Source organism: Melopsittacus undulatus, chromosome 7 (assembly GCF_012275295.1).
Source record: "Melopsittacus undulatus isolate bMelUnd1 chromosome 7, bMelUnd1.mat.Z, whole genome shotgun sequence".
NCBI classification, from domain to species: domain Eukaryota; kingdom Metazoa; phylum Chordata; class Aves; order Psittaciformes; family Psittaculidae; genus Melopsittacus; species Melopsittacus undulatus.
Window position 1 is genome coordinate 72,910,740 of NC_047533.1, and position 9,330 is coordinate 72,920,069.

General features: G+C 59.0%; 1 protein-coding gene across 1 annotated transcript; it reads left to right on the plus strand.

Moving 5' to 3' along the window:
* Positions 1–1,773: 1,773 nt before the first annotated feature.
* On the plus strand, positions 1,774–8,449 carry LOC117436460 (hydrocephalus-inducing protein-like). Its single transcript, XM_034064519.1, has 10 exons — positions 1,774–1,820; positions 1,986–2,144; positions 2,714–2,994; positions 3,171–3,390; positions 4,088–4,300; positions 5,636–5,799; positions 6,057–6,207; positions 6,454–6,684; positions 7,301–7,525; positions 7,991–8,449. The coding sequence occupies exons 1-10, from the start codon at positions 1,815–1,817 to the stop codon at positions 8,447–8,449; spliced, it is 2,109 nt and encodes a 702-aa protein (XP_033920410.1). The 5' UTR covers positions 1,774–1,814.
* The last annotated feature ends 881 nt before the right edge of the window (positions 8,450–9,330 follow it).

Sequence of the window (9,330 nt, forward strand, 5' to 3'; positions counted from 1 at the left end):
TTGCCTTTCCTGCCTTTTGTGCCCCTCTGGCTGCCTGAGCACTTGGGCTGCAGCTCGCTTGAGGAAGCTTTTGAGGGTACAGAGCAAGGCTGGTTCACCTGGGCCTGTTCACTAGCTGATGCTTCACTTCTCTGCCGTCTTCACCCATTCCTCCTCCTCTGAGGACACTGCCTCCCCATCTGCCTGCCCTGCCAGCATGTTTGCCCTCCAGTTCTAGGCAGTGGTGGCCACGTCTGGGTGGGATGAAGGTGCTTCCTGCACCGTGCCAGCATCTCGGAGCACTGCAGGAACCGAGGGTCTGTCCTCACAGACCAAGGAGACCTCACACCACTGGTTTGTGTGCGCAGGTGGACAAACATCTGCCAGTGAGCGAGCACCAGAAGCTGCTGGAGGAGATGAAGTCTGTGCCCTGTGGCTTTGAGGTGCTGCCCTCAGCTGGAAGCCTCGCTCCAGAACAGCAGTGCCACGTCCAAGTCCGTTTTTCACCCACGGAAGAGGTGAGATTGGTGGGTGTCACGCCAGGAGGTCTGGCAGGGCAGTGTGGTAAGGGGAGGCCAGCCCAGGGAGCGGGGGATGAGCTCTGCCTCCACATGGAGCTTCCTGTGCCTCAGTTTCCCCTGCACGTTCCCAAGCAGTTCGGGAGTCAGCTTAAATGATGCAGCATTCCCAAAGGCAGTTTGTATGTGGCCACCGTGACTTGGAAACTGGTAGCGTGTGACAGGATGGACACAAGTGCTTCCATGCCTGGGGACAGTCCCAGGGATCTCAATTGCTCGTGGAGATTTCAGCGTCTCGTGTCTGGCTTTGACCAGAGGCAAGCACTGAGCAGAGAAGATGATCCTTATTTGTGTCCAGTGAGAGCTCAGGTGCCTCTTGCACACAGCTGATGTTTGCCTGGTGCTGCAGTGCCAGGACTGTGTCTGAGGAAGCAGACCTTTCTCATGAGCGTTGCGCTCCCCCATGCCCAGGTGAAAACCTCTGAGAGCCCATTTTAGATCCACCTGGGAGCCAACTGTCCAGTTATGCTCCAGAGCAGGACTCGCTGCAGTTCCTGAGAGCCATGCAGATGCTGTAGCCCCTGCTCTAAGTAAATACCTGTTTTGGGTTCAGCTTGGAGGTGCTGACAAGACCCCTGACCCTGGGCGATTGTTGACTTGGAGGTGCTGTCAGCTGGGGCTTCACAGAGGAGCTTTCTGTGCTGCTTCTTTGCAGAAGTGCTACCGGGGCGAGCTGCAGATCCAGATTTGCCAGAGCAGCCAACGCCTGCAGGTGCCGGTCTTGGGACGTGGTCTGGAGCCACGGCTGGAGTCCATCCCCGCAGAGCTGGAGCTGGGACCGCTGCTGCCCCAGAGCCATGGGGAAGAGGGGACAGTGGTGGTGAAGAAGCCCTGTGAGGTTTACTCAGTGCAGTTTGAGCAGCAGCACCTTGCTGAGGAGCAGGTGAGGGGGAAGGTCTGTGCACACTCTGTAGATTCCCAGCGCTCCAGCATGGCCAGGCTTGTGCAGGGAGACGGGGGCAGTGTGCAGGGCAAATCCTGGTGGCCTTCCAGGGTTAGCCAGCTCTGCTGGCAGGCTGCAGAGGGACTTGGATAATCCCTGCCCCTGGGGGGAAGGAATGTGGGAGGGGATGGCTTGGCTGGGCAGCCTGCTCACATGGTGAAGGTCAAGAAACTCATCCTGCCTATGGTTTCTCTTCCCTCTGTGCACAGCCCCTACAGACACCGAAAAATGACAACAGCCCCAACAGCTTGTTGCTGCCTCCATGTTCCCTGGGAGAGAAGCTGACTGATGAGGCCCAAGGAAGGGGCATAAAAATGAAGGTGAGATGAAATCTAAAGGCTAAAACTCCAGGTGGCAACCGGCATGGTTTTCTCATTTCCTCCTCTCTTCCCCAGCCTCCCATGGTTTGGGTTTCTGCCACGAGAGTAGCAGAAAGCCTTTTCTCCTTCTTTCCTTTGGCTTGATATCAATCCCTACCGCCTCAGGTTGACGTTGTGGATCCACCAGGAAAGGTGGTGAAGCTGGGAAACGTCTGCATTGGACAGACAGTGAAGAAGATAGTCACCGTAGCCAACAAGAGTGCAGCCCCTCTCACCTTTAAGCTGAGGGTCACGTCCACCGTGCCAGAGTTGCAGGAAGCTGGGGTAAGGCCCGTTCCTTCTCTGCAGAGCACTTTGGTGTGCCTGCAGGGAGCGCTGAGCTGCTGTGGGTGGGAGCTAGTAGGTAATGACTCAGGTGTGGGCTGCCCTGGCTGCCTGTGCCTGCCCTGTCCTCCCTGCTGGCACTGCTCTGGCAGCAGATGCCTGCAGTGCGAATGCTTCAGCTGAGCTGGGTGCCAGGACTCCCCGAGAGCCAGAAGTGAGAAGGCGGCACAATTCCTCTAGCCTGTTTTAGACACATCCATCAGGATGCAGCCATGTGTTTTAGATCTGGAAAGGTGAGGGAGGTGAATCTTGAAAGAGGGAGAGTTGCAGCTCTGTTGGAACGTATGTGAAAGCTTTAGAAGACAGAGTTGACCTCGCCGTGACCAGGTGGACACATGGTAGAAAACACCTTTGGTATTCCCTAGGAATGCCTAGGAGGGAATGAGTGGGACTGGGGCAGTGCTGGTGGGGACAGAAGAGGAATTGGAAGCCTCTTCCCTGAGTGTGGTGAGGGAGGCTCCACAGCTCGCTTGCCAGATGAAATAGTCTCCACTCGTTTCTTCGGGTAGGTTCTGTGCTTGAAGCCCAGCAAGGATCTAAAGCTGAAGGGCAGAGGAGACACCTGCAAAGTGGAGGTGACCTTCTCCCCGAAGCGCCGCATGCAGCCGTTCAGCGGGGAAGTGCTGCTGGAGTGCCGCGGGCTGGTGCGCTCCCTCTGTGTGGTGCGGGGCTCCTGCCAGGGCAGCCTCGTGAGCCTGGACCAGGACCAGCTCAGCTTTGGAGCCGTGGTGCAGCAGAGCTACACGTGCCAGCGCGTCATCATGCGGAACGCGGGCGACACGAGAGTCAGGTAAAGCAGTAGGTCCTGCCCAGCCTGAAGCCTTATTGCCAGGTGGCTCAGGGTCAGGCCTGAGATGTGGTGGGAAAGCCCACAAGAGACTTGCAGCCTCACACTGAGGCTTACACTGCCTTCACAGCTCCCCGTGGCTAATCCTTCTTTCCTGTCCTTGTGCTTTCCTCGGCAAGGTTTATGTGGGACGTGGAGAGCTTCAAGCCAGACTTTTCCATCAGCCCCACAAAGGGTTACATCAGCCCAGGGATGGATGTGCCCTTGGTTGTGACCTTCCGCCCCTCAAAGCTGAGCCAGGCTGTCCAGTACGAGGGGCTGCGGTGCTTCATCCAGGGCAGTGAGGCGCTGCAGCTTACACTGGCAGGATCCTGCGTGGAGGCCCCTGGCCCCAAAGAGGTAACGCAGCAGGGACAGGATGGGCCCCTGGACCCCAGCATCTGCACCACATCTCTCCCAGGGCAGGAACTGAAGGACACTTGTGAGCACAGACTCGCTGGTGCTGGGGTATCCCAGAGAGAAACTGCTGGGCAGGATTGCCAGAATTCCTGAGCCCTGTCATTGCCTTTCTCCCCTGCTCAAGGTGCTGCTCCTCCAGTGAGCAGCTCAGCTGTCCTGGCTCTGCACTGCAGCACCCATGCCATGTATCCCCGCACTGCACCTGCAGCCACACTTCTCCCCCCTGCTGGGCCAGGGGAGGGCATTCAGCAGTAGGAAGGGGCAAGGCATCTGCATCCGGTCCCTGGGATGGGGCAGCCTGGGAGCTGTTGGCTCTTGCTCCCAAAGAGAGCGTGGAGCTCCTCTTCCTCCTGCCCACGAAGGAAGGGGCTGTGTGGCTGCAGATCTTGTCCTTGCACAGGAGTTTCCTTTCAGGACTCCCCGTTTCCTTTCACCCAGCATGCGAAAGGCTTGTTCTGCTCCCTTCTTCAAGAGCAACCAGCTTGATTTACTCCAAAAGCTATGGCCAAAGCGTAATTTTTGCATGTGACAAGGAAAAGCTGCTCCCTGTGCTCCAGGTCCTGGTGCAGAGCCAGCGTGAGAAGAGTGGGAAGGGTTGTGGGTACAACCCAGCAGCCTCTGTGCTCCTCTGTTACAGACGCTGACTTTCAGCTGCCATGTGCGTGAGAGGCAGAGCCAGACCATCCTCCTGTCCAACCCGAGCAGCGAGGCCTGGACCCTGCAGCCCATCATTGAGGGGAAATACTGGAAAGGGCCTGAATTTATCCATCTGGAGGCCAGGCAAAAAGAAAAGGTCTACCAGGTCACCTACAGACCCCTAACCATGAGCTCTGAGAACAAGAAGCACCAGGTACGTGAGCTGTGCCAGCGTGTGCTGACCCTCGTGGCATGACCCTTGTAGCTCACCCTGCTTTGGGCAGGAGGTTGGCCGAGATGACCTTCAGAGGTCCTGTCCAAGCTGAAGGTGTCCTGTGCCCTCTGTTGGAAGCTGGGTTTTGTGGTGGCTGGGGGCCAGGCAGGGGCAAAGGGCAGATGGGAACTCGGGCCTGACACCAAACGTGTTGGAGCAGCTGACCTAAAGAGCCAGGCTTTCTGAAGGCCAAGAAATGAAGTTTGTTCTGCGCAGCTCCTGGTGGCTGCTTGTGGCAGCCCAAGGGGCTCAGAGACCCCCACGCTCAGCGCACGGCTGCACAGGCTCTCCGAGCCCTGGGCACAACCACTTGTGCCTGTCCTTGTGCAGCTTGCAGGGAGCAAGAAGGGCAAAGCTGCCCTGCAGTTTCTCAGTGCCCTCCTGGCCGTGAACAGGCAAGTGGGAAACGAGAGAGATCTCTTGACAGTCATGCAGGAGCTGTGGGAGGAGCCCTTCCTGCAGGTCTCAGGCTGGGCACATGGGGGTAACTGGCCCCTCTGTAATGTTTTCTGTGCCATAAGGGGTCAGTTCAGAAGGGCTCTGGGGTGCTGGAGCTGCTGGGTCCTTGTCCCGCTCCAGCTGACCTTACAGTAGGCCAGAAATGAGGTCAGAGATTTCTGGTCTCCGTCTCCAGGGTGCTCAGCAGATCTGTGCCCTTAGGGTTGCACGTGCTCAGCATGTCTTTAACGTAGAGCCTGCGTGAGGAGTCTTGCAGCTTTCAGCTGCTGTGGAGGCAGAGGAGATGGCAGAGGCAGGTGTCTGGGATCCACGGGCACCCAGAATGATCATGGATATGAGCTTTCCATGGCCCACGGCTGGTGGGCCCCTGTTGTGCCAGTTTAGAGGCTGCTGTCTGGGCAGTGCTGTTGGGCTAAGGCCAGCAGGACTGAGGCAATGGAGCTCATGAGGGACGGGCACCCCCTGCCCAGGGCTGTCCCTGCATGAGCACAGGCTGGCAGGGACGTGCCCAGGTGAGTGTGGCCAGTAAGGGAGTGTTGGGATGTGCAGAGCAGCTCTGCTGCAGGGCCCGTGTCTCCTTGCTTTGCCCAGAGATGCTGCCTCTGTGTCCTGTAGCTGTGCCATGTCCTGTGGGCCATGCACCCACTCACAACCAGCTCTGAGCAGGTGCGATGCTGGTGCCTCCTCCTGCACGGGACAGGGCTGCAGGCAGAGCTCTGCCAGCTGGGCGTGCTGGAAGGTGCTGCAGTGAGAGCCTGAGGCATGGGGCTGGCCAGGGGTGCTCCAGAGCCGACTTGTCCTATTCGTTGTCTGTAGGGCTCCATCTTCTTCCCCCTACCGGACGGGACAGGCTTACGCTACCACCTGGAAGGAACTGCTGAAGCCCCCAGGTGTTCAGGGGCCATTTCCCGGCAGGTTCCATGCAGGAAGTGCCACACGGAGCTCATCCCTGTGTCCAACTGGCTGCACAGACCACAGAGGTGAGTCCAGCCCAGGAAGTCTGGAAGTGCCTGGAAGCTCCTTCCTGAAAGCTTGTCCCTCTCCTTGGCCGTGTCTGGCCATACCCACGTTCTGCCTGTGCAGAGGCACCCTGGAGGGCTTTCCTCCAAGGGGGATGAGAGCTGGTGCCCTGTGCCTGAGGCACTGAGGGTGAGAGGGGCTGTATTGTACCCCCACACGATGGGTATCCTATGGGAGTCCTTCGTGTTGACCTTCACTGCGTCCTTCTCACCCACAGGTTCCTGGTGGTTATTGACATGCTCAAACCAGAGAACCTGGAAAGCAGTTCTGTGCTGCAGGGGTGTTCCTACATGGACGTGCCAAGCTCTGCGAAGAAGGACTACCAGCTCACCTTCCTCTCCTACAAAGAAGGAGTCTTCAGGGCAAAGGTAAGTGAGGACACTGGTCTGCAGGGCCCTTCAAGGAGCTGTTGGCTCACCGAGAAGCTACATGCCTCTTCATACCTCCATGTGCACAGGTCCTATGAAATACCGCACGTGCTTTCTGTGGTCTTGTGCTCTTCCTCGGTGGGTGCTCACAGCCATTCCTGGAAGCAGGGTGCTGAGCTCAGTGGGCTCTTTTGGGTCTGTTTTCATGTGTGGAATGAGCAGCCCTTCCCTTTCTGTCTGATTTAGGTGACCTTCCTCAATGAGACAACCGGAGAGTACTTGTTCCACATGGTGACTTTCAAGGTGGTGGCTTCAGGACCCATGGGCACTGTTCAAATGAGCACCGCTGTTCGGCAGAGAGTGTCCTCCAGCGTCAAGGTGGACAACCCTCTGCCTGTCCCGGTGACGTTTGACATCAACTGCAAAGTGCCCGACGTCAGCGTTCCCCAGCACTTTACTGTCCCTGCACAGTCGAAGGTAGGGGCAAAGCTCCTCCGGCTCCCTCTGCTCTCCCTGCTCCTGGCTGGAGGGGATGCTCTTGAAGGGTGATGCCTGAAAGGAGCCATGTGGGGCTTCCTTCCGTGGTGGCAGCTCCCTGCTGATGATCTAGAGAGGGAGCAGTGTGTGAGAATATCCCCAGTGGGCATCATCCTGCGCTGGTGGAGCCTGCCCTGCTGCCCCCTGGAACACGCTGCAAGTGGGCCTCACGTGGCAGGTCCTTGTGCCACGTGCCCCTCATTTAGTGTGGTGCTTCCAGCTGTGAGTGGCTGCAGGACAAGCCTCAGCCCATGGCCAGGTTGTCTGCAGCCTGGATTGACAGGAAGTGGTGTGTGCCCTGGGGGAGCACAGGGGCTTTTTATGGTGGGAAGCTTCTGGCATCGTGCTGGAGGGCTGTGAGCTGTTGGGATCTGTCCCTAAGTGAACCGTCCCCCAGAAGGAGCAAGGCTGTGCCCGAGAGAGGGGAGTCAGAGCGGGGAAGGCAGCCCAGCCTTCTGGCACTGCCTGAGCACAGCAGGGACCAGCTGCCCCTTGTCAGGCACACGTGTTCCATGCCTCTGCCTGACAAAGTGGCTTTTTCCTTCCTTCCTCCCAGGTGGATCTTGTCTTGGAGTATCAGCCCCTGCAAACGGGTGAGAGCAGTGGGCAGCTGGTGCTCCAGAGCAGCGACTTGGGCTCTCTGTTTTACACCCTGCAGCTGAAAGCCACCTGGAGCAGGCCAGAGAAGCCCGTGTATTTCCGCACCAGGCTGGGCTCCCGTCAGACCATCACCACCAAAATACGGCATTTTGCCCAGCAGAAGACCGAGTACCTCGTACAGGTGAGCGCGGCTGCCGGGGCTCTGGCTGGGAGGCAGCTCCTCTGGCCAGCACCAGCCCTCTCCACCAAGGGCTCCAAGTGCCTCTGGCTTGGCGTGGCAGAGCCAGGGTGGCCATGTGAGCCCAGGGGTCTTCCCACTGGTGTGGGCTTGTCACCAGCTGCACTGTCCTCCCTTGTGGACCCGTGTCTGCTGCCCTGGTTGGAGCTGCTTCTGCAGGCGCCACGGTGCCTGGGCTTGCTTCCCCCTTGCAGCCCAGGTCTGGCAGTCGGGCGTCTTGGGGCTTGGGTGCAGGGTTGTCCCTGCTGGGCACGTTTGCACAGTTCTCGTGCCCATTCCCCGCAGGCACTCACCAGGAGTGTGGTGTGGGTGGGCCAGGCCAGGGCCAGGGGACCATCGTGTTCTTCCCGAGGTGCTGGCTCTGCTGTTGTGACCCACCCCCCATGGTCTCTTGTCTCCCCTGCACAGACCGACTGTGCCGACTTCCAGACGGCAAAATCCATCAGTGCGGCACCCGCCAGTGCTGGGGGCTCGGACCTGAGCGTGGAAGTGACCTTTGAGCCCTGCCACCTGGGCGAAGCCAAGGCCACGCTGCAGCTCAGCTCTGCATTGGGTGGGCAGTACTGCATCCCACTCATCGGCCTTGCGCTGCCCCCTGAAGCCCAGGGCCCCTTCCTCATCCCAGCCGGCGGCACCACCTCCATCTCCTTCAGGAACGTCTTCCGGAAGGCCACGGCGTTCCAATACGCAGTGAAGCACCCGGGCTTCACCGTCAGGGCCCCCGAGGTGCTGCGCGCCAAGAGCAGCACCACCATCACCGTCTCCTTCGCGGGCGGCCCGGCTCCTGTCACCAGCAGGCTGGTGGTCTCCTGCCCTGGGGGCTCCTGGATCTACCACCTCCGGGGCCTGCCCTCCCCCCGCAAGTGAGCAGCTGCCCCCAGCCCTTCCTGCCACGTTCGTGCTCTCTGGAGCAAATAAATGTCATTTAACATCCTCCCACACGACGTCCTTGTCTCTAAATGGGAGAGACATGAATTTGCTGGATGGACACCCGGTGGACAAGGAATTGGCTGGATGACTGCACGCAGAGAGCTGCGGTCAGGGGCTCTATGTCCAACTGGAGACCAGTGAGGAATGGTGTCTCTCAGGGGTCGGCGTTGGGGCAGACCCTGTTCAACATCTTTGTCGGTGACACAGACAGTGGGATCGAGCACCCTCAGCAAGTTTGCTGAGGACACCGAGCTGTGTGGTGCAGTCAGCGTGCTGGAGGGAAGGGATGGCATCCAGAGGGACCTGGACATGCTGGAGAGGTGACCAACCTCTTGAAGTTCAGCAAAGCCGAGTGCAGCTCCTGCCCCTGGGTCAGGGCAATCCCAAGCACAGCTACAGGCTGCAGGGAGAAGTGATTCAGAGCAGCCCGAGGAGAAGGGCCTGGGGGTCGGAACATGAGCTGGCTTCAGCATGGGCTTGAGCCCAGAAACCCCCTGTGTCCTGGGCTGTATCACCACCAGCATGACCAGGAGGTCAAGGGAGGTGATCCTGCTCCTCCACTCTGCTCTCATGAGACCCGCACTTGGAGCACTGGGTAGAGTTCTGGTGTCCTCACCAGAAGGACGTAGAGCTGTTGGAGCAAATCCAGAGGAGGGTCACGAGGATGCTAAGGGGGATGGAGCAGCTGCTGTACAAAGGCTGAGAAAGTTGGGGCTGTTCAGCCTGGAGAAGGGAAGGCTGCATGGAGACCTCAGAGCAGCCTTCCAGTATCTGAAGGGGGCCTACAGGGATGCTGGGGAGGGACTCTTGATCAGGGC

Coding starts and splice junctions, on each gene's coding strand:
- LOC117436460 (XM_034064519.1), top strand. Junction 4,301..5,635: donor CTGAGAACAAGAAGCACCAG/GTACGTGAGCTG, acceptor CGTTGTCTGTAG/GGCTCCATCTTCTTCCCCCT. Junction 6,208..6,453: donor AAGGAGTCTTCAGGGCAAAG/GTAAGTGAGGAC, acceptor TGTCTGATTTAG/GTGACCTTCCTCAATGAGAC.